This window comes from Oncorhynchus gorbuscha, linkage group LG11, assembly GCF_021184085.1.
Source record: "Oncorhynchus gorbuscha isolate QuinsamMale2020 ecotype Even-year linkage group LG11, OgorEven_v1.0, whole genome shotgun sequence".
NCBI lineage: Eukaryota > Metazoa > Chordata > Actinopteri > Salmoniformes > Salmonidae > Oncorhynchus > Oncorhynchus gorbuscha.
This window is the reverse complement of record NC_060183.1, coordinates 11,600,413-11,621,920: the sequence shown is the minus strand read 5'-3', so window position 1 is coordinate 11,621,920 and position 21,508 is coordinate 11,600,413. Positions and strand designations below refer to the sequence as shown.

The window sequence follows — 21,508 nt, the reverse complement described above, 5'->3', positions numbered from 1 at the left end:
GGGTCTGCTGTCCGGACCTCTGGCAGTCTCTATGGGGGTGCCACAGGGTTCAATTCTTGGACCGACTCTCTTCTCTGTATACATCAATGAGGTCGCTCTTGCTGCTGGTGAGTCCCTGATCCACCTCTACGCAGACGACACCATTCTGTATACTTCCGGCCCTTCTTTGGACACTGTGTTAACAACCCTCCAGGCAAGCTCAATGCCATACAACTCTCCTTCCGTGGCCTCCAATTGCTCTTAAATACAAGTAAAACTAAATGCATGCTCTTCAACCGATCGCTACCTGCACCTACCCGCCTGTCCAACATCACTACTCTGGACGGCTCTGACTTAGAATACGTGGACAACTACAAATACCTAGGTGCCTGGTTAGACTGTAAACTCTCCTTCCAGACCCATATCAAACATCTCCAATCCAAAGTTAAATCTAGAATTGGCTTCCTATTTCGCAACAAAGCATCCTTCACTCATGCTGCCAAACATACCCTTGTAAAACTGACCATCCTACCAATCCTCGACTTTGGCGATGTCATTTACAAAATAGCCTCCAATACCCTACTCAACAAATTGGATGCAGTCTATCACAGTGCAATCCGTTTTGTCACCAAAGCCCCATATACTACCCACCATTGTGACCTGTACGCTCTCGTTGGCTGGCCCCCGCTCATACTCATCGCCAAACCCACTGGCTCCATGTCATCTACAAGCATCTCCCACCTGTAGCACACGCTCCAGCAGGTATATCTCTCTAGTCACCCCCAAAACCAATTCTTTCTTTGGCCGCCTCTCCTTCCAGTTCTCTGCTGCCAATGACTGGAACGAACTACAAAAATCTCTGAAACTGGAAACACTTATTTCCCTCACTGGCTTTAAGCACCAACTGTCAGAGCATCTTACAGGTTACTGCACCTGTACATAGCCCACCTATAAGTTAGCCCAAACAACTACCTCTTTCCCAACTGTATTTAATTTATTTATTTATTTTGCTCCTTTGCACCCCATTATTTTTATTTCTACTTTGCAAATTCTTCCATTGCAAAACTACCATTCCAGTGTTTTACTTGCTATATTGTATTTACTTTGCCACCATGGCCTTTTTTGCCTTTACCTCCCTTCTCACCTAATTTGCTCACATTGTATATAGACTTGTTTATACTGTATTATTGACTGTATGTTTGTTTTACTCCATGTGTAACTCTGTGTCATTGTATCTGTCGAACTGCTTTGCTTTATCTTGGCCAGGTCGCAATTGTAAATGAGAACTTGTTCTCAACTTGCCTACCTGGTTAAATAAAGGTGAAAAATAAATATCTATACACCAAGTCACCAACACACATCTCTGTGTTCATGGCAGATATCTCAGCTTGGATTTCTGCCCACCACTTCAAACTCAACCTTGACAAGACAAAGCTGCTCTTCCTCCTGATGAAGGCCTGCCTGCTCCAAGACCTCCCCATAATGGTTGTCAACTCCACGGTGTCCCCCTCCCAGAGTTCACAGTACCTTGGCTTGACCCTGGAAAACAACCTGTCATTCTCTGCAAACATCAAAGCAGTGACTCGCTGCTGCAGGTTCATGCTCTACATCACACAGGAAGCGGAGCAGGTCCTTATCTGGGCTCTTGTCATCTCCTGTCCAGACTACTACAACTCTCTGTTGGCTGAGCTCCCTTCTTGTGCCATTAAACCCCTGCAACTTATCCAGAATTCCATAGCCCACCTGGTGTTCAACCTTCGCAAGTTCTCCTATGTCACCCCACTCCTCTTCACCCTCCACTGGCTTCCATTCGAAGCTCCTATCCACTACAAGACCATAGTACTTGTCTATGGAGTTGCAAGGGGAACTGCCCATCTTCCAAAATCGTCTTGTGACTCTCAAACCCGGGTCCGGGAGTGTAATCATCGCCTGACGCTAATTAGCACAACGCAACGGACATAAATCTTCCTAGAAAATATTCCCATTCATGAAAAATCACAAGTGAAATATATTGGAACACAGCTTAGCCTTTTGTTAATCACCCTGTCATCTCAGATCCCAAAGCTAGACAAGCATTTGTGTAAGTTTATCGATAGCCTAGCATAGCATTATGCCCTGCTAGCAGCAGGCAACCTTGTCACGAAAATCAGAAAAGCAATCAAATCAAATCGTTTACCTTTGATGAACTTTGGATGTTTTCACTCACGAGACTTCCAGGTAGATAGCCAAAGTTTTTCCCAAAATATTATTTTTGTAGGCGAAATAGCTTCGTTTGTTCTTCACATTTGGCTGTGAAATCGACCGGAAATTGCGGTCACGACAACGCCGAAAAATATTCCAAATTAGCTCCATAATATCGACAGAAACATGGCAAACGTTGTTTAGAATCAATCCTCAAGGTGTTTTTCAATTGGTTTCTCAGTAGAAGCGATTGGAATAATGGCTACCTCTGTACTTTACGCAAGATTTTCTCCGGGAGCATCATGTGAACACTTGCGCAATGTAGCCCCCTATGGGTATTCTTCAACATAAATGCGTAAAACTACGTCACAATGCTGTAGACACCGTGGGGAATACGTAGAAAGCGTAAGCCGGTTGGTGGCACATTCACAGCTCAATAGGGACTCATTGGAACGCAGCGCTTTCAAAATATGGGGCACTTCCGGATTGGATTTTTCTCAGGCTTTCACCTGCAACATCAGTTGTGTTATACTCACAGACAATATCTTTACAGTTTTGGAAACGTTCGAGTGTTTTCTATCCAAAGCTGTCAATTATATGCATATTCTAACATCTTGTCCTGATAAAATATCCCATTTAAAACGGGAACGTTTTTTCCAGAAATTAAAATACTGCCCCTAGAGTCGCAACAGGTTTGAAATAAATCCCCCCCACGAATCATAGTTTCACTGACACTGACTTTGCTTGTAGGTACCTTACTTGCTAGGATTTTGTTGTGTGGTTGTCCTCTCCCAGCTATAGATGACTGCATATATAATGTATACGTGCAAATATCAGTGTTATTGATCTTGTCTCAGTCCGCCCAGGTATCAGCCTTATCCCCATATCCTCCATATATCCTGTCTCAGTCCTTCTCTTAATGAGTTATTGACTTCCTCTCAATCCCTGCACCTCGCTCCCCGAATAAGAACTGCAAACATAAGAACGACTGGACTGATCTCAGCATGTTAGATAGTTACAGATATATAATGAGAAAGGCTCAAAAACAAGTAGAGGCGGACAGAGACAGGCAGGCAGGCAGGCAGAGACAGGCAGAGACAGAGACAGAGACAGAGACAGAGACAGAGACAGAGACAGAGACAGGCAGAGACAGAGGCAGAGACAGGCAGAGACAAGCAGAGAGAGAGGCAGAGACAGACAGAGACAGAGACAGTATGGTGGAGAGACAGTGAAGCGAGAAAGGTACTGGAGGGATAAGGGCAATTGACTGTCACTGATGACCTGTGACAGGAAGGAGGGAGAGGTGAACAACGGGAAGGGGAGAGGGGGAGGGAGGAAGGAGAAAGGAGAAGGAGAAAGGAAGGGGGAGGAATCTCTCTCTCTCTCTCTCTCTCTCTCTCTCTCTCTCTCTCTCTCTCTCTCTCTCTCTCTCTCTCTCTCTCTCTCTCTCCTGCACTCTTCCTCAGTCTTCCGAGTCTAACGTTGTGTTTCTGTCTCTCTCATCCAGTGTGATCAGCAGGGCCCCAGGTCTGAAGCTGGTAGTGGAGACTCTGATGTCGTCTCTAAAGCCCATAGGGAACATTGTGGTAATCTGCTGTGCCTTCTTCATCATCTTTGGTATCCTGGGAGTACAGGTGAGATCCGAACCATTTATGCACCCTATACAAAAAGGCCTAGCATATTATACATTTTCCCAAAAACAATATCAACCAACCAATATCAGGGAAAATGTTTCTTTCAATACCTTTGGTGTTAAGGGTTCTTCTGGGCTCCTTCCACACACCCGTCTCTCCTCTTGCCAGTGACAATGTTGGAACTGACAAGTGGCTAATATGTCATTACGCATAAGCACCCCCTTCTCCATTCACCCCCTGCCAGGGCTCTTAGGTCGTACATCAACAGGAAAGTGCTCTTCCGGGTTGTTTTCCACGATATAACTGAGGGCTCAACCCTGCTTGTCAAGCCGTATAGCTGGATAAGATGTGGTCGTAAGCCCGCTGTCCAATTTACACTTAATGTTCTGTGTGTCCTTGGAGTCCTTGGAGTCACGAAAATATGTTACCTGTGTGTATGTGCTTGTTTGGTGTCTGTGTCTGTGCATGAGTTACATGCTACCAATCACGAGAGGACATGCAAGGTCACTACGGAATCCTCTCATGGGATATGGCCTGAAGACCAATTGGTATTTACAAGAAAGTTGGCATTAGTGTGACCACGTGTGTGTGTGTGTGTGTGTGTGTGTGTGTGTGTGTGTGTGTGTGTGTGTGTGTGTGTGTGTGTGTGTGTGTGTGTGTGTGTGTGTGTGTGTGTGTGTGTGTGTGTGTGTGTGTGTGTGTGTGTGTGTGTGTGTGTGTGTGTGTGTGTTTTCTCCAGCTCTTCAAGGGGAAGTTCTTTGCGTGTCAGGGAGAGGACGTGAGAAACGTCACTAACAAGTCAGACTGTATGATGGCCAACTACAAGTGGGTCAGACAGCAGTACAACTTTGACAACCTGGCACAGGTACCATTCACAACACAACCAGACACAGGTACCATACACAACACAACCAGACACAGGTACCATACTCAACCCAACCAGACACAGGTACCATACTCAACACAACCAGACACAGGTACCATTCACAACACAACCAGACACAGGTACCATACTCAACACAACCAGACACAGGTACCATACTCAACACAACCAGACACAGGTACCTTTCACAACACAACCAGACACAGGTACCATTCACAACACAACCAGACACAGGTACCATACTCAACACAACCAGACACAGGTACCATACTCAACACAACCAGACACAGGTACCATACTCAACACAACCAGACACAGGTACCATACTCAACACAACCAGACACAGGTACCATACTCAACCCAACCAGACACAGGTACCATACTCAACACAACCAGACACAGGTACCTTTCACAACACAACCAGACTCAACACAACCAGACACAGGTACCATACTCAACACAACCAGACACAGGTACCATACTCAACACAACCAGACACAGGTACCTTTCACAACACAACCAGACACAGGTACCATACTCAACACAACCAGACACAGGTACCATACTCAACCCAACCAGACACAGGTACCATACTCAACACAACCAGACACAGGTACCATACTCAACACAACCAGACACAGGTACCATACTCAACACAACCAGACACAGGTACCATTCACAACACAACCAGACACAGGTACCATACTCAACACAACCAGACACAGGTACCATACTCAACACAACCAGACACAGGTACCATACTCAACACAACCAGACACAGGTACCTTTCACAACACAACCAGACACAGGTACCATTCACAACACAACCAGACACAGGTACCATACTCAACACAACCAGACACAGGTACCATACTCAACACAACCAGACACAGGTACCATACTCAACACAACCAGACACAAGTACCATACTCAACACAACCAGACACATGTACCATACTCAACCCAACCAGACACAGGTACCATACTCAACACAACCAGACACAGGTACCTTTCACAACACAACCAGACTCAACACAACCAGACACAGGTACCATACTCAACACAACCAGACACAGGTACCATACTCAACACAACCAGACACAGGTACCTTTCACAACACAACCAGACACAGGTACCATACTCAACACAACCAGACACAGGTACCATACTCAACCCAACCAGACACAGGTACCATACTCAACACAACCAGACACAGGTACCATACTCAACACAACCAGACACAGGTACCATACTCAACACAACCAGACACAGGTACCATACTCAACACAACCAGACACAGGTACCATACTCAACACAACCAGACACAGGTACCATACTCAACACAACCAGATACAGGTACCATACTCAACACAACCAGACACAGGTACCATACTCAACACAACCAGACACAGGTACCATACTCAACACAACCAGACACAGGTACCATTCACAACACAACCAGACACAGGTACCATACTCAACACAACCAGACACAGGTACCATACTCAACACAACCAGACACAGGTACCATACTCAACACAACCAGACACAGGTACCATACTCAACACAACCAGACACAGGTACCATACTCAACACAACCAGACACAGGTACCATACTCAACACAACCAGACACAGGTACCATACTCAACACAACCAGACACAGGTACCAAACACAACACAACCAGACACAGGTACCATACTCAACACAACCAGACACAGGTACCATACTCAACACAACCAGACACAGGTACCATACTCAACACAACCAGACACAGGTACCATACTCAACACAACCAGACACAGGTACCATTCACAACACAACCAGACACAGGTACCTTTCACAACACAACCAGACACAGGTACCATACTCAACACAACCAGACACAGGTACCATTCACAACACAACCAGACACAGGTACCATACTCAACACAACCAGACACAGGTACCTTTCACAACACAACCAGACACAGGTACCTTTCACAACACAACCAGACACAGGTACCATACTCAACACAACCAGACACAGGTACCATTCACAACACAACCAGACACAGGTACCATACTCAACACAACCAGACACAGGTACCTTTCACAACACAACCAGACACAGGTACCATACTCAACACAACCAGACACAGGTACCATTCACAACACAACCAGACACAGGTACCATTCACAACACAACCAGACACAGGTACCATACTCAACACAACCAGACACAGGTACCATACTCAACACAACCAGACACAGGTACCATACTCAACACAACCAGACACAGGTACCATACTCAACACAACCAGACATGCATGATATCATGTGTGATGTTCTCCCTCTCTCGCCAGGCTCTGATGTCTCTGTTTGTGCTGGCCTCTAAGGATGGTTGGGTTGATATCATGTATGATGGATTAGATGCAGTCGGAGTCAACCAACAGGTATACCACACACACACACACACACACACACACACACACACACACACACACACACACACACACACACACACACACACACACACACACACACACACACACACACACACACACACACACACACACACACACACACACACACACACACACGATGCAATTTATATACACAGGTTCAAGGAAACCATCTAACTGATCCTTGCAGAAGGTAAGACATTCTTGAGAAAAGTGCTACATTTTTCTTAAAGGGGCAATGTAGGAAAACATGTGATCTTCCATTTTCTATTTTATGATATTCCACACTAGGAGATTGAAATAACACTCTGAAATTGTGAAAATAACTTTTTGTTTAAAAGCCGTTTGAAAAAAATGCCTGGAATTTCAGCCTGTTCATGTGAAATGAGCGTTTTGACCGACAGAATAATACACCAATGACCGTTCATCTGGGTAAGGGGTGGGCTCCTGTCAGCCAATCAGGGCTGTGTATGTAAATATCTTCAAATTTCTTTCCTAACCACCACACGATCAGACTTAGGCAAAGGAGGCCCATTTAAATTAATGATAAATCATTTTATTTTTGGAGGTGTTTTTATGAAGAAAACACACATAGGGATTAATTAGATATCCGGTAATGACTGAAAAAGAATAAGTGCTACATTTGTCTTACTGTAACATCAGACAAAAACTCCACCCCCAAAACAAGTCGTTGTTTGTTCCATTAATTCCTATGCTAATACATCAACCCACACTGACTTAACTCATCATGATCAAACCCAAGTCCCCTTTCTCCTTGTGCTCTCAAACATGTCAAATCAAATCAAATCAAATGTTATTTGTCACATACATGTTTAGCAGATGTTATTGCGGGTGTAGTGAAATGCTGCTCTAACAGTGCAGTTATATCTAACGGTAATATACAACAATTTCACAACAATACACACAAACCTAAGTAAAGGATTGGGATTAAGAATATATAAATATATGGATGAGTAATGTAAGAGCAGCATAGACTAAGATACAGTAGAATAGAATAGAATACAGTATATACATGAGATGAGTAATGTAAGAGCAGCATAGACTAAGATACAGTAGAATAGTATAGAATACAGTATATACATGAGATGAGTAATGTAAGAGCAGCATAGACTAAGATACAGTAGAATAGAATACAGTATATACATGAGATGAGTAATGTAAGAGCAGCATAGACTAAGATACAGTAGAATAGAATACAGTATATACATGAGATGAGTAATGTAAGAGCAGCATAGACTAAGATACAGTAGAATAGAATAGAATACAGTATATACATGAGATGAGTAATGTAAGAGCAGCATAGACTAAGATACAGTAGAATAGAATACAGTATATACATGAGATGAGTAATGTAAGAGCAGCATAGACTAAGATACAGTAGAATAGAATAGAATACAGTATATACATGAGATGAGTAATGTAAGAGCAGCATAGACTAAGATACAGTAGAATAGAATAGAATACAGTATATACATGAGATGAGTAATGTAAGAGCAGCATAGACTAAGATACAGTAGAATAGAATACAGTATATACATGAGATGAGTAATGTAAGAGCAGCATAGACTAAGATACAGTAGAATAGAATACAGTATATACATGAGATGAGTAATGTAAGAGCAGCATAGAATAAGATACAGTAGAATAGAATACAGTATATACATGAGATGAGTAATGTAAGAGCAGCATAGAATAAGATACAGTAGAATAGAATACAGTATATACATGAGATGAGTAATGTAAGAGCAGCATAGAATAAGATACAATAGAATAGAATACAGTATATACATGAGATGAGTAATGCAGAATATGTAAACAAAATATGCACAGAACTGACACACTTCACAACTTTTTGGGGGAGTAAAAATGGATTCCCAATCAAAATCTTATCTTCCCTAACACCTAACCCTTAACCCCATCCTTAACTCCAAACCCCAAACCCTAACCCCAGCATTAACCCCAAAACCTTAACCCTAACCCTAACTTTTTTACAAATTCAGGACATGAAAATAGTCCTGACTCTTTCTTTTCTATTCTGATGACTTGTCAGGACATTGTGGTACTGACAACATGGGAAAACACACACACACACACACTCTCTGTTCCCTAGCGATACAGTAGCTGCTGTAGAACAAAGGCTTGGTTGGCCAGAGGCAGAGAAGTCTGGATTTTTACGTCAGCATTTCTGTCTGTGCTTTAGGAACTTGTCATTGATCTTCTCTGAGCTGCTTACTGTCCAACATTAAACAAACATCCAACACTCGTCTTGCTTCTTCCGCATGCCCTGTGCACTGGGTCTATTTATACATTTAGCTTTACTGATATACTGTTTTGTATAAAAAAAATGAACTGAATTATTCATGCAGGATTTATGCAGTCGTATCTATGATTTAAAGTGTTGACTGGAGCAGCAGGATAGGTAGATGTGTGACGGTGTCCTGGCATCTGGTAGTGTGTTCTTCACTAGGTGGATAAAGACACACAGACACACAGACACACACACAAACAGACACACAGACACACAGACACACACACACACACACAAACACAGCGTTTGCAGTTAGAACGTCGTCCACAGCGCTCGTTAACGTGTGTCTCCCCCTCCAGCCGCAGCTGAACCACAACCCCTGGATGCTCCTGTACTTCATCTCCTTCCTGCTCATCGTCAGCTTCTTCGTGCTCAACATGTTCGTGGGCGTGGTGGTGGAGAACTTCCACAAGTGTCGTCGCAGCCAGGAGGCCGAGGAGGCCAAGCGCAGGGAGGAGAAGAGACTGAAACGGATGGAGAAAAAGAGACGGAGTAAGGAGAAGGAGATGGCTGGTCGGTAGTCTTTCCACATCTTTTCTGAGTCCTGCTTGTTTTGGTTTGATTCGCTTTGATTTGACCAAAGCCAAGCGATTGAGAGGGAACGCGCTAAACCTGAAGTCGCTGCTATTTCTACTGTAGAAGTCCTTTTTCTTTCTATCTTCTCCCCGCTAGTTGTCCTCTCTCTGCCTGGTGGTCAGCGGTCACCCATTCTGGTCCCGGAGAGATACTTTGGTTCCAGCCCACCAGTAACTGTAAAACCTGGATAAGTGTTAGTTCTGGGCTGGAACAAAAAGCCCACACACACTGGGTTCTCTCTCCAGGATCGGAGTTGGTGCGCTGGTCTAGTAGAATAGACACCCCGCCCCCTTTTCCTGCCTGGCCTATCATAGAGAGCACACTTTTGACCGCCCCCTTGGAGCATGCCCAGTGAGTACTGGTGGGCGGGACTTGCATGATGTGGCACTTCCACAGGTAGAGGGAGGGGGGTGGGGTGAGGGGAAGGTAACGCCCCCTTCTATATCCCAACTCCTTTCCTGCATATAGTTGTAGTACAGCCGGAGGGGTAGGTAGAACTACAAACCAAACGAGGAAGTACCTAGATGCTGATCTAGGGTCTGATCTAATGGCTTCCTTCATATAGTAAGGGTTAGGGTTATACGATGGTCAGCAGATCCTAGATCTGTCCCCACCGTCCCTCCAGCTGTACAGGAACGGGTTACCAGATGCCCGATGTCCCCTCTCTCAACAGTAATTCCACTGCCTTCGAACCCCAGACATTGGACAAGAGAAGAGTGGATATTTCAGAAGCCGTATTGGCTTTAGAGATACTTTTGGTTTGATGAATCTAAGATCATTTTGATATTTTGTAATCAGATGTTGATGGTAGTTGACAGTGGGAATGCTTTCGTTCAAGTCTTGAGAAATACAGATGGATATGGAGCTTCTCTTGGAGACGTGGTCACCATTAACGTTCCCAGTCACTCACTCCCTCTCACACACATTCAGTCACTCACACCCTCTAACACACATTCAGTCACTCACACACATTCAGTCACTCACTCCCTCTCACACACATTCAGTCACTCACTCCCTCTCACACACATTCAGTCACTCACACCCTCTCACACACATTCAGTCACTCACACCCTCTAACACACATTCAGTCACTCACTCCCTCTCACATACATTCAGTCACTCACACCCTCTAACACACATTCAGTCACTCACACACATTCAGTCACTCACTCCCTCTCACACACATTCAGTCACTCACAACCTCTAACACACATTCAATCACATTCAGTCACTCACTCCCTCTCACACACATTCAGTCACTCACACCCTCTAACACACATTCAGTCACTCACACACATTCAGTCACTCACACACATTCAGTCACTCACACCCTCTCACACACATTCAGTCACTCACTCCCTCTCACACACATTCAGTTTACTCACTCCCTCTCACACACATTCAGTCACTCACTCCCTCTCACACACATTCAGTCACTCACACCCTCTAACACACATTCAGTCACTCACTCCCTCTCACACACATTCAGTCACTCACTCCCTCTAACACACACATTCAGTCACTCACTCCCTCTAACACACACATTCAGTCACTCACTCCCTCTAACACACATTCAGTCACTCACAACCTCTAACACACATTCAGTCACATTCAGTCACTCACACGCTCTCACACACATTCAGTCACTCACACAGACCGAACACACATTCAGTCACTCACACAGACCTCTCACACACGGTCTCTCTCTCTCCTCTTATGCTCAACCTCTCACACACTCCTGTGTCTGTACAGACATGTAATATAAGACCATTCATATCCATTGGTTTCTTTCTCAGTTTATTTTTCTTTACTTTATCTTTAGGTTTTTTATATTTCATCTTTAGGTGTACTATAGTTTATAGTGTATCTATAGTTTATAGTGTATCTATAGTTTATAGTGTATCTATAGTTTATAGTGTATCTATAGTTTATAGTGTGTCTATAGTTTATAGTGTATCTATAGTTTATAGTGTTCTATAGTTTATAGTGTTATATTGTTTATAGTGTTCTATAGTGTGTTTATAGTGTTCTATAGTTTATAGTGTTCTATAGTGTGTTTATAGTGTTCTATAGTGTGTTTATAGTGTTCTATAGTTTATAGTGTGTCCATAGTTTATAGTGTGTCTATAGTTTATAGTGTTCTATAGTTTATAGTGTGTCTATAGTTTATAGTGTATCTATAGTTTATAGTGTTCTATAGTTTATAGTGTTCTATAGTTTATAGTGTTCTATAGTTTATAGTGTGTCTATAGTTTATAGTGTATCTATAGTTTATAGTGTTCTATAGTTTATAGTGTTCTATAGTTTATAGTGTTCTATAGTTTATAGTGTTCTATAGTTTATAGTGTTCTATAGTTTATAGTGTTCTATAGTTTATAGAGTATCTATAGTTTGTATCTATAGTTTATAGTGCATCTATAGTTTACAGTGTATCTATAGTTTATAGTGTAGTGTTTATAGGGTATCTATAGTGTGTTTATAGGGTATCTATAGTGTGTTTATAGGGCATCTATAGTGTGTTTATAGGGCATCTATAGTGTGTTTATAGGGCATCTATAGTGTGTTTATAGGGCATCTATAGTGTGTTTATAGGGCATCTATAGTGTGTTTATAGGGCATCTAGAGTGTGTTTATAGGGTATCTAGAGTGTGTTTATAGGGTATCTAGAGTGTGTTTATAGGGTATCTAGAGTGTGTTTATAGGGTATCTAGAGTGTGTTTATAGGGTATCTATAGTGTGTTTATAGGGTATCTATAGTGTGTTTATAGGGTATCTACACCGGTTGAATATCGGGACCGTTTTAGTTTTATTAAATCTGTCACGTCAAGCTTGTTATTTTTCTGTTGCTTGGAAACCTTTTCTTCACAGTTGTGACTGAAACGGTAAACATGTTGACAGAGTGAGAGCATGTCTGAGTTAATGTATGTACAGTTAAGGTATAGCCCTTATGATTGGGCAGGTTTCAGAATCTATAGCTATCTTTTCAGGTTGACACAAGGGTTTTGGATGAGTTGTTTTCCTCGTGTAGAGGTTACTTGTCTTTTCAGGTTGACACAAGGGTTTTGGATGAGTTGTTTTCCTCGTGTAGTGGTTACTTGACTTTTCTGAAAGAGTTTAACTACACCAGAGGGGCTCTTTTTGTATTTCAATGATTTGTGACAACAGATCTTTTTAATTTGGGATTTGAAAATAGGCGATCGACTGAATCCGGAATCCTTTATCAAGTGTATCAAGGAGCTCACACTGGCCTCAGTATAAGTTGAAAAGACTGAAGTATGTGCTCGACCCAGCGCTATCATATTCATCTATTATCCTGTGCCCGTCTCCCACTCGTCCCCCTGACTCTCTCTCATCCAATCCAGTGGGTTGTCTACCCACGCTCAGACTCTACCACAGCCTCTAGGTTGTCTACCCACGCTCAGACTCTACCACAGCCTATAGGTTGTCTACCCACGCTCAGGCTCTACCACAGCCTCTAGGTTGTCTACCCACACTCAGACTCTACCACAGCCTCTAGGTTGTCTAGCCACGCTCAGACTCTACCACAGCCTCTAGGTTTGTCATGCTGGTGAATGAGGACCCAAAAGCGACTTGGCGAAAACAGAGTATTTAATCCAGAATAAACATTACAAAACAAAAAGCATAATACTACACGTAAAGACGAGAACAGACTGGAGACTTGATCGAGAACTGCAGGTTGCCTCGGGAAGGCACTTGAACCTAGCAGACTCAGACACCTGCTCACCACGCAGCATCTGAGGGAAACACGACACGACAGGGCAAAACATAGACACAGCACGGTGAATATAAATGAGGATCCGACGGGGCAGGTACGGGAAACAAGGAGAGAAATAGGGACTCTAATCAGGGAAAAGGATCGGGAACAGGTGTGGGAAGGCTAAATGATGATTAGGGGAATAGGAACAGCTGGGAGCAGGAACGGAACGATAGAGAGAAGAGAGAGCGAGAGAGTGAGAGAGGGAGGGGGAGAGAGAGGGATAGAAAGAGGGAAAGAACCTAATAAGACCAGCAGAGGGAAACGAATAGAATGGGAAGCACAGGGACAAGACATGATAATAAATGACAAAACATGACAGTACCCCCCCACTCACCGAGCGCCTCCTGGCGCACTCGAGGAGGAATCCTGGCGGCAACGGAGGAAATCATCAATGAGTGAACGGTCCAGCACGTCCCGAGACGGAACCCAACTCCTCTCCTCAGGACCGTAACCCTCCCAATCCACTAAGTATTGGTGACCCCGTCCCCGAGAACGCATGTCCATGATCTTATGTACCTTGTAAATAGGTGCGCTCTCGACAAGGACGGGAGGGGGGAGGGAAGACGAACGGGGGTGCGAAGAAAGGGCTTAACACAGGAGACATGGAAGACAGGATGGACGCGACGAAGATGTCGCGGAAGAAGCAGTCGCACAGCGACAGGATTGACGACCTGGGAGACACGGAACGGACCAATGAACCGCGGAGTCAACTTACGAGAAGCTGTCGTAAGAGGAAGGTTGCGAGTGGAAAGCCACACTCTCTGGCCGCAACAATACCTAGGACTCTTAATCCTGCGTTTATTGGCGGCTCTCACAGTCTGTGCCCTGTAGCGGCAAAGTGCAGACCTCACCCTCCTCCAGGTGCGCTCACAACGTTGGACAAACGCTTGAGCGGAGGGAACGCTGGACTCGGCAAGCTGGGAAGAGAATAGAGGAGGCTGGTAACCCAGACTACTCTGAAACGGAGATAACCCGGTAGCAGACGAAGGAAGCGAGTTGTGAGCGTATTCTGCCCAGGGGAGCTGTTCTGCCCAAGACGCAGGGTTTCTGAAAGAAAGGCTGCGTAGTATGCGACCAATCGTCTGATTGGCCCTCTCTGCTTGACCGTTAGACTGGGGATGAAACCCGGAAGAGAGACTGACGGACGCACCAATCAAACGACAGAACTCCCTCCAAAACTGTGACGTGAATTGCGGGCCTCTGTCTGAAACGGCGTCTAACGGGAGGCCATGAATTCTGAACACATTCTCGATAATGATTTGTGCCGTCTCCTTAGCGGAAGGAAGTTTAGCGAGGGGAATGAAATGTGCCGCCTTAGAGAACCTATCGACAACCGTAAGAATCACAGTCCTCCCCGCAGACAAAGGCAGACCGGTAATGAAGTCTAGGGCGATGTGAGACCATGGTCGAGAAGGAATGGGGAGCGGTCTGAGACGACCGGCAGGAGGAGAGTTACCCGACTTAGTCTGCGCGCAGTCCGAACAAGCAGCCACGAAACGGCGCGTGTCACGCTCCTGAGTCGGCCACCAAAATCGCTGGAGAATAGACGCAAGAGTGCCTCGAACACCGGGATGACCAGCTAACTTGGCAGAGTGAGCCCACTGAAGAACAGCCAGACGAGTGGAAACAGGAACGAAAAGGAGGTTACTAGGACAAGCGCGCGGCGACGCAGTGTGCGTGAGTGCTTGCTTAACCTGTCTTTCAATTCCCCAGACTGTCAACCCGACAACACGCCCATAAGGAAGAATCCCCTCGGGATCAGTAGAAGCCACAGAAGAACTAAACAGACGGGATAAGGCATCAGGCTTGGTGTTCTTGCTACCCGGACGGTAAGAAATCACAAACTCGAAACGAGCGAAAAACAACGCCCAACGAGCTGGACGGGCATTAAGTCGTTTGGCAGAACGGATGTACTCAAGGTTCTTATGGTCTGTCCAAACGACAAAAGGAACGGTCGCCCCCTCCAACCACTGTCGCCATTCGCCTAGGGCTAAGCGGATGGCGAGCAGTTCACGGTTACCCACATCATAGTTGCGCTCAGATGGCGACAGGCGATGAGAAAAATAAGCGCAAGGATGAACCTTATCGTCAGACTGGAAGCGCTGGGATAGAATGGCTCCCACGCCTACCTCTGAAGCGTCAACCTCGACAATGAATTGTCTAGTGACGTCAGGAGTAACGAGGATAGGAGCGGACGTAAAACGTTCTTTTAGAAGATCAAAAGCTCCCTGGGCGGAACCGGACCACTTAAAACACGTCTTAACAGAAGTAAGAGCTGAGAGAGGGGCAGCAACTTGACCGAAATTACGAATGAAACGCCGATAGAAATTAGCGAAACCTAAAAAGCGCTGCAACTCGACACGTGACCTTGGAACGGGCCAATCACTGACAGCTTGGACCTTAGCGGAATCCATCTGAATGCCTTCAGCGGAAATAACGGAACCGAGAAAAGTAACGGAGGAGACATGAAAAGAGCACTTCTCAGCCTTTACGTAGAGACAATTCTCTAAAAGGCGCTGTAGAACACGTCGAACGTGCTGAACATGAATCTCGAGTGACGGTGAAAAAATCAGGATATCGTCAAGATAGACAAAAACAAAGATGTTCAGCATGTCTCTCAGAACATCATTAACTAATGCCTGAAAAACAGCTGGCGCATTGGCGAGACCAAACGGCAGAACCCGGTACTCAAAATGCCCTAACGGAGTGTTAAACCCCGTTTTCCACTCGTCCCCCTCTCTGATGCGCACGAGATGGTAAGCGTTACGAAGGTCCAACTTAGTAAAGCACCTGGCTCCCTGCAGAATCTCGAAGGCTGATGACATAAGGGGAAGCGGATAACGATTCTTAACCGTTATGTCATTCAGCCCTCGATAATCCACGCAGGGGCGCAGAGTACCGTCCTTCTTCTTAACAAAAAAGAACCCCGCCCCGGCCGGAGAGGAAGAAGGCACTATGGTACCGGCGTCAAGAGACACAGATAAATAATCCTCGAGAGCCTTACGTTCGGGAGCCGACAGAGAGTATAGTCTACCCCGAGGAGGAGTGGTCCCCGGAAGGAGATCAATACTACAATCATACGACCGGTGAGGAGGAAGGGAGTTGGCTCGGGACCGACTGAAGACCGTGCGCAGATCATGATATTCCTCCGGCACTCCTGTCAAATCGCCAGGTTCCTCCTGAGAAGTGGGGACAGAAGAAATGGGAGGGATGGCAGACATTAAGCACTTCACATGACAAGATACGTTCCAGGATAGGATAGAATTACAAGACCAATTAATAGAAGGATTATGACATACTAGCCAGGGATGACCCAAAACAACAGGTGTGAAAGGTGAACGAAAAATCTAAAAAGAAATAGTCTCACTGTGGTTACCAGATACTGTGAGAGTTAAAGGTAGTGTCTCAAATCTGATACTGGGAAGATGACTACCATCTAAGGCAAACATGGGCGTAGGCTTGTCTAACTGTCTGAAAGGAATGTTATGTTTCCGAACCCATGCTTCGTCCATGAAACAACCCTCAGCCCCAGAGTCAATCAAGGCACTGCATGTAGCACCCGAACCGGTCCAGCGTAGATGGACCGACATAGTAGTACAAGATCTAGATGAAGAGACCTGAGTAGTAGCGCTCACCAGTAGCCCTCCGCTTACTGATGGGCTCTGGCCTCTTACTGGACATGAATTAACAAAATGTCCATCAAATCCGCAATAGAGGCACAGGCGGTTGGTGATCCTCCGTTCCCTCTCCTTAGTCGAGATGCGAATCCCTCCCAGCTGCATGGGCTCAGTCTCAGAGCCAGAGGAGGGAGATGGTTGCGATGCGGAGCAGGGAAACACCGTTGATGCGAGCTCTCTTCCACGAGCCTGGTGACGAAGATCTACCCGTCGTTCTATGCGGATGGCGAGAGCAATCAAAGAGTCCACACTGGAAGGAACCTCCCGAGAGAGAATCTCATCTTTGACCACTGTGTGGAGTCCCTCCAGAAAACGAGCGAGCAGCGCCGGCTCGTTCCAGTCACTAGAGGCAGCAAGAGTACGAAACTCTATAGAGTAATGGAGTTATGGATCGATCACCTTGGCATAGGGAAGCCAGGACCCTAGAAGCCTCCCCACCAAAAACTGAACGGTCAAAAACCCGAATCATCTCCTCTTTAAAGTTCTGGTAATTGTTAGAACAATCAGCCCTTGCCTCCCAGATAGCTGTGCCCCACTCTCGGGCCCGGCCAGTAAGGAGTGAAATGACGTAAGCAACCCGAGCTCTCTCTCTAGAGTATGTGTTGGGTTGGAGAGAGAACACAATCTCACACTGGGTGAGAAAGGAGCGGCACTCAGTGGGCTGCCCGGAGTAGCAAGGTGGGTTATTAACCCTAGGTTCTGGAGGCTCGGCAGGCCAGGAAGTAACAGGTGGCACGAGACGAAGACTCTGGAACTGTCCAGAGAGGTCGGAAACCTGAGCGGCCAGGCTCTCCACGGCATGGCGAGCAGCAGACAATTCCTGCTCGTGTCTGCCGAGCATGGCTCCTTGGATCTCGACGGCAGTGTTACGAGCGTCTGTAGTCGCTGGGTCCATTCCTCGGTCGGATCCTTCTGTCATGCTGATGAATGAGGACCCAAAAGCGACTTGGCGAAAACAGAGTATTTAATCCAGAATAAACATTACAAAACAAAAAGCATAATACTACACGTAAAGACGAGAACAGACTGGAGACTTGATCGAGAACTGCAGGTTGCCTCGGGAAGGCACTTGAACCTAGCAGACTCAGACACCTGCTCACCACGCAGCATCTGAGGGAAACACGACACGACAGGGCAAAACATAGACACAGCACGGTGAATATAAATGAGGATCCGACGGGGCAGGTACGGGAAACAAGGAGAGAAATAGGGACTCTAATCAGGGAAAAGGATCGGGAACAGGTGTGGGAAGGCTAAATGATGATTAGGGGAATAGGAACAGCTGGGAGCAGGAACGGAACGATAGAGAGAAGAGAGAGCGAGAGAGTGAGAGAGGGAGGGGGAGAGAGAGGGATAGAAAGAGGGAAAGAACCTAATAAGACCAGCAGAGGGAAACGAATAGAATGGGAAGCACAGGGACAAGACATGATAATAAATGACAAAACATGACAAGGTTGTCTACCCACGCTCAGACTCTACCACAGCCTCTAGGTTGTCTACCCACGCTCAGACTCTACCACAGCCTCTAGGTTGTCTACCCACGCTCAGACTCTACCACAGCCTCTAGGTTGTCTACCCACGCTCAGACTCTACCACAGCCTCTAGGTTGTCTACCCACGCTCAGACTCTACCACAGCCTCTAGGTTGTCTACCCACGCTCAGACTCTACCACAGCCTCTAGGTTGTCTGCCCACGCTCAGACTCTACCACAGCCTCTATGTTGTCTACCCACGCTCAGACTCTACCACAGCCTCTATGTTCTCTACCCACGCTCAGACTCTACCACCGCCTCTGTTGTCTACCCACGCTCAGACTCTACCACAGCCTCTAGGTTGTCTACCCACGCTCAGACTCTACCACAGCCTCCATGCTAATGCAGGGGGAAGAGAGTGTGTGTCACAAGCACCAGATGGTAGCAGAGCAGACTGTCAAAACATACAGGATCAACACTCTCCCTCTCCTTTTCCCTCTCCTTATCCCTTTCTATCCCTCTTTGCTTCACTCTCTATCTCTCTCTTTCTCCCCCTCTCTCTCTCTCTCCCTCTCCATTTCTCTCTTTATCTCACTCTCTCTCCCTCTCAATTTCCCTCTCTATAATTCTATCTCTCTCTCCCTTCCCCTCTCCCTCTTGCTCCATCTGTTTCCCTCTCTCTTATCTCTCTCTCTCTCACTCTCCTTTTCCATTTCTCTCTTTATCCCACTCTCTCTCCCTCTCAATTTCCCTGTCTTTAATTCTATCTCTCTCTCCCTTCCCCTCTCCCTCTCGCTCCATCTTTTTCCCTCTCTCTCTTTATCTCTCTCTCTTTATCTCTCCCCCTCTCTCTCTCTCTCTCCCTCTCCTTTTCCATTTCTCTCTTTATCTCACTCTCTCTCCCTCTCCTCTTCCCTCTCTCTTTATCTCCCCTTCTCTCTCAATTCAATTCAATTCAATTCAATTCAATTCAATTCAATTCAATTCAAGGACTTTATTGGCATGGGAAACGTGTTAACATTGCCAAAGCAAGTGAGGTAGACAACATACAAAGTGAATATATAAAGTGAAAAACAACAAAAATTAACAGTAAACATTACACATACAGAAGTTCTCTCTCTCTCTCTCATTTCCCTCTCTCTTTATCTACCCCCTTCTCTCTCTCCCTCTCTCTCCTTCTCCTTTTCTCTCTCTTTATCTCATTCTCTCTCCCTCTCAATGTTCCCCTCTTTAATTCCATCTCTCTCTCCCTCCCCCTCTCTCCCTCCCTCTCTGCTTCCCTCTTTTTATCTCTCTCTCTTTCTCCCTCTCCCTCGCCGCCGCTTCCCTGTCTCTCTCTCTCTCTCTCTGTATCTCACTCTCTTTGTCTCTCTCTCTTTCGCTCTCTCTCTCTCTCTCGATCTCTCTCCCCATCTGCCTCTCTGCTTTCCTCTCTCGCTTTATCTCCCTCTCCGTTTCCCTCTCCCTCTCTTTAATCCCCTCTCTCTCCAATTCCCTCTCTCTCTTTGTCAATTCATTTAAATTCAATTGAAGAGCTTTATTGGCATGGGAAATATTAACAAAGCAAGATAATAAACAAAAGTGAAATAAACAATACAAATGAACAGTGAACATCACACTCACAAAAGTTCCAAAATAATAGATATTACAAATGTCATATTTGTTAAAAATAGTTAATTTGCTTCTTCTTGAGACACTCCTTTGTTGCCTTGGCCGTGTGTTTTGGGTCATTGTCATGCTGGAATACCAATCCACGACCCATTTTCAATGCCCTGGCTGAGGGAAGGAGGTTCTCACCCAAGATTTGACGGTACATGGCCCCGGCCATCGTCCTTTTGATGCAGTGAAGTTGTCCTGTCCCCTTAGCAGAAAAACACCCCCAAAGCATAATGTTTCCACCTCCATGTTTGACGGTGGGGATGGTGTTCTTGGGCTCATAGGCAGCATTCCTCCTGCCAAAGATCTCCATTTTGGTCTCATCTGACCACAACACTTTCACCCAGTTGTCCTCTGAATCAATCATATGATCATTGGCAAACTTCAGACAGGCATGTATATGTGCTTTCTTGAGCAGGGGGACCTTGCGGGCGCTGCAGGATTTCAGTCCTTCACGGCGTAGTGTGTTACCAAATGTTTTCTTGGTGACTATAGTCCCAGCTGCCTTGAGATCATTGACAAGATCCTTCCGTGTAGTTCGTGATCATTGCAACTCCACGAGGTGAGATCTTGCATGGAGCCCCAGGCTGAGGGAGATTGACAGTTCTTTTGTATTTATAATCGCACCAACTGTTGTCACCTTCTCACCAAGCTGCTTAGCGACGATCTTGTAGCCCATTCCAGCCTTGCGTAGGTCTACAATCTTGTCCCTGACATCCTTGTAGAGCTCTTTGGTCTTGGCCATGGTGGAGAGTTTGGAATCTGATTGATTGATTGCTTCTGTGGACAGGTGTCTTTTATACATGTAACAAACTGAGATTAGGAGGAGATTAGGAGCACTCTCTTTAAGAGGGTGCTCCAAATCTCAGCTCGTTACCTGTATAAAAGACACCTGGGAGCC

General features: G+C 45.6%; 1 protein-coding gene across 1 annotated transcript in view; it reads left to right on the top strand.

Annotated features, from left to right (window-relative positions):
* The window catches only part of LOC123989605 (voltage-dependent T-type calcium channel subunit alpha-1G-like), a 267,332-nt gene that overhangs the window by 160,500 nt on the left and 85,324 nt on the right, over positions 1–21,508 (top strand). Inside the window, 4 exon segments of the mRNA XM_046290729.1 lie at positions 3,668–3,794; positions 4,534–4,659; positions 7,022–7,111; positions 9,749–9,941. Coding sequence (XP_046146685.1) covers positions 3,668–3,794; positions 4,534–4,659; positions 7,022–7,111; positions 9,749–9,941 — 536 coding nt within the window.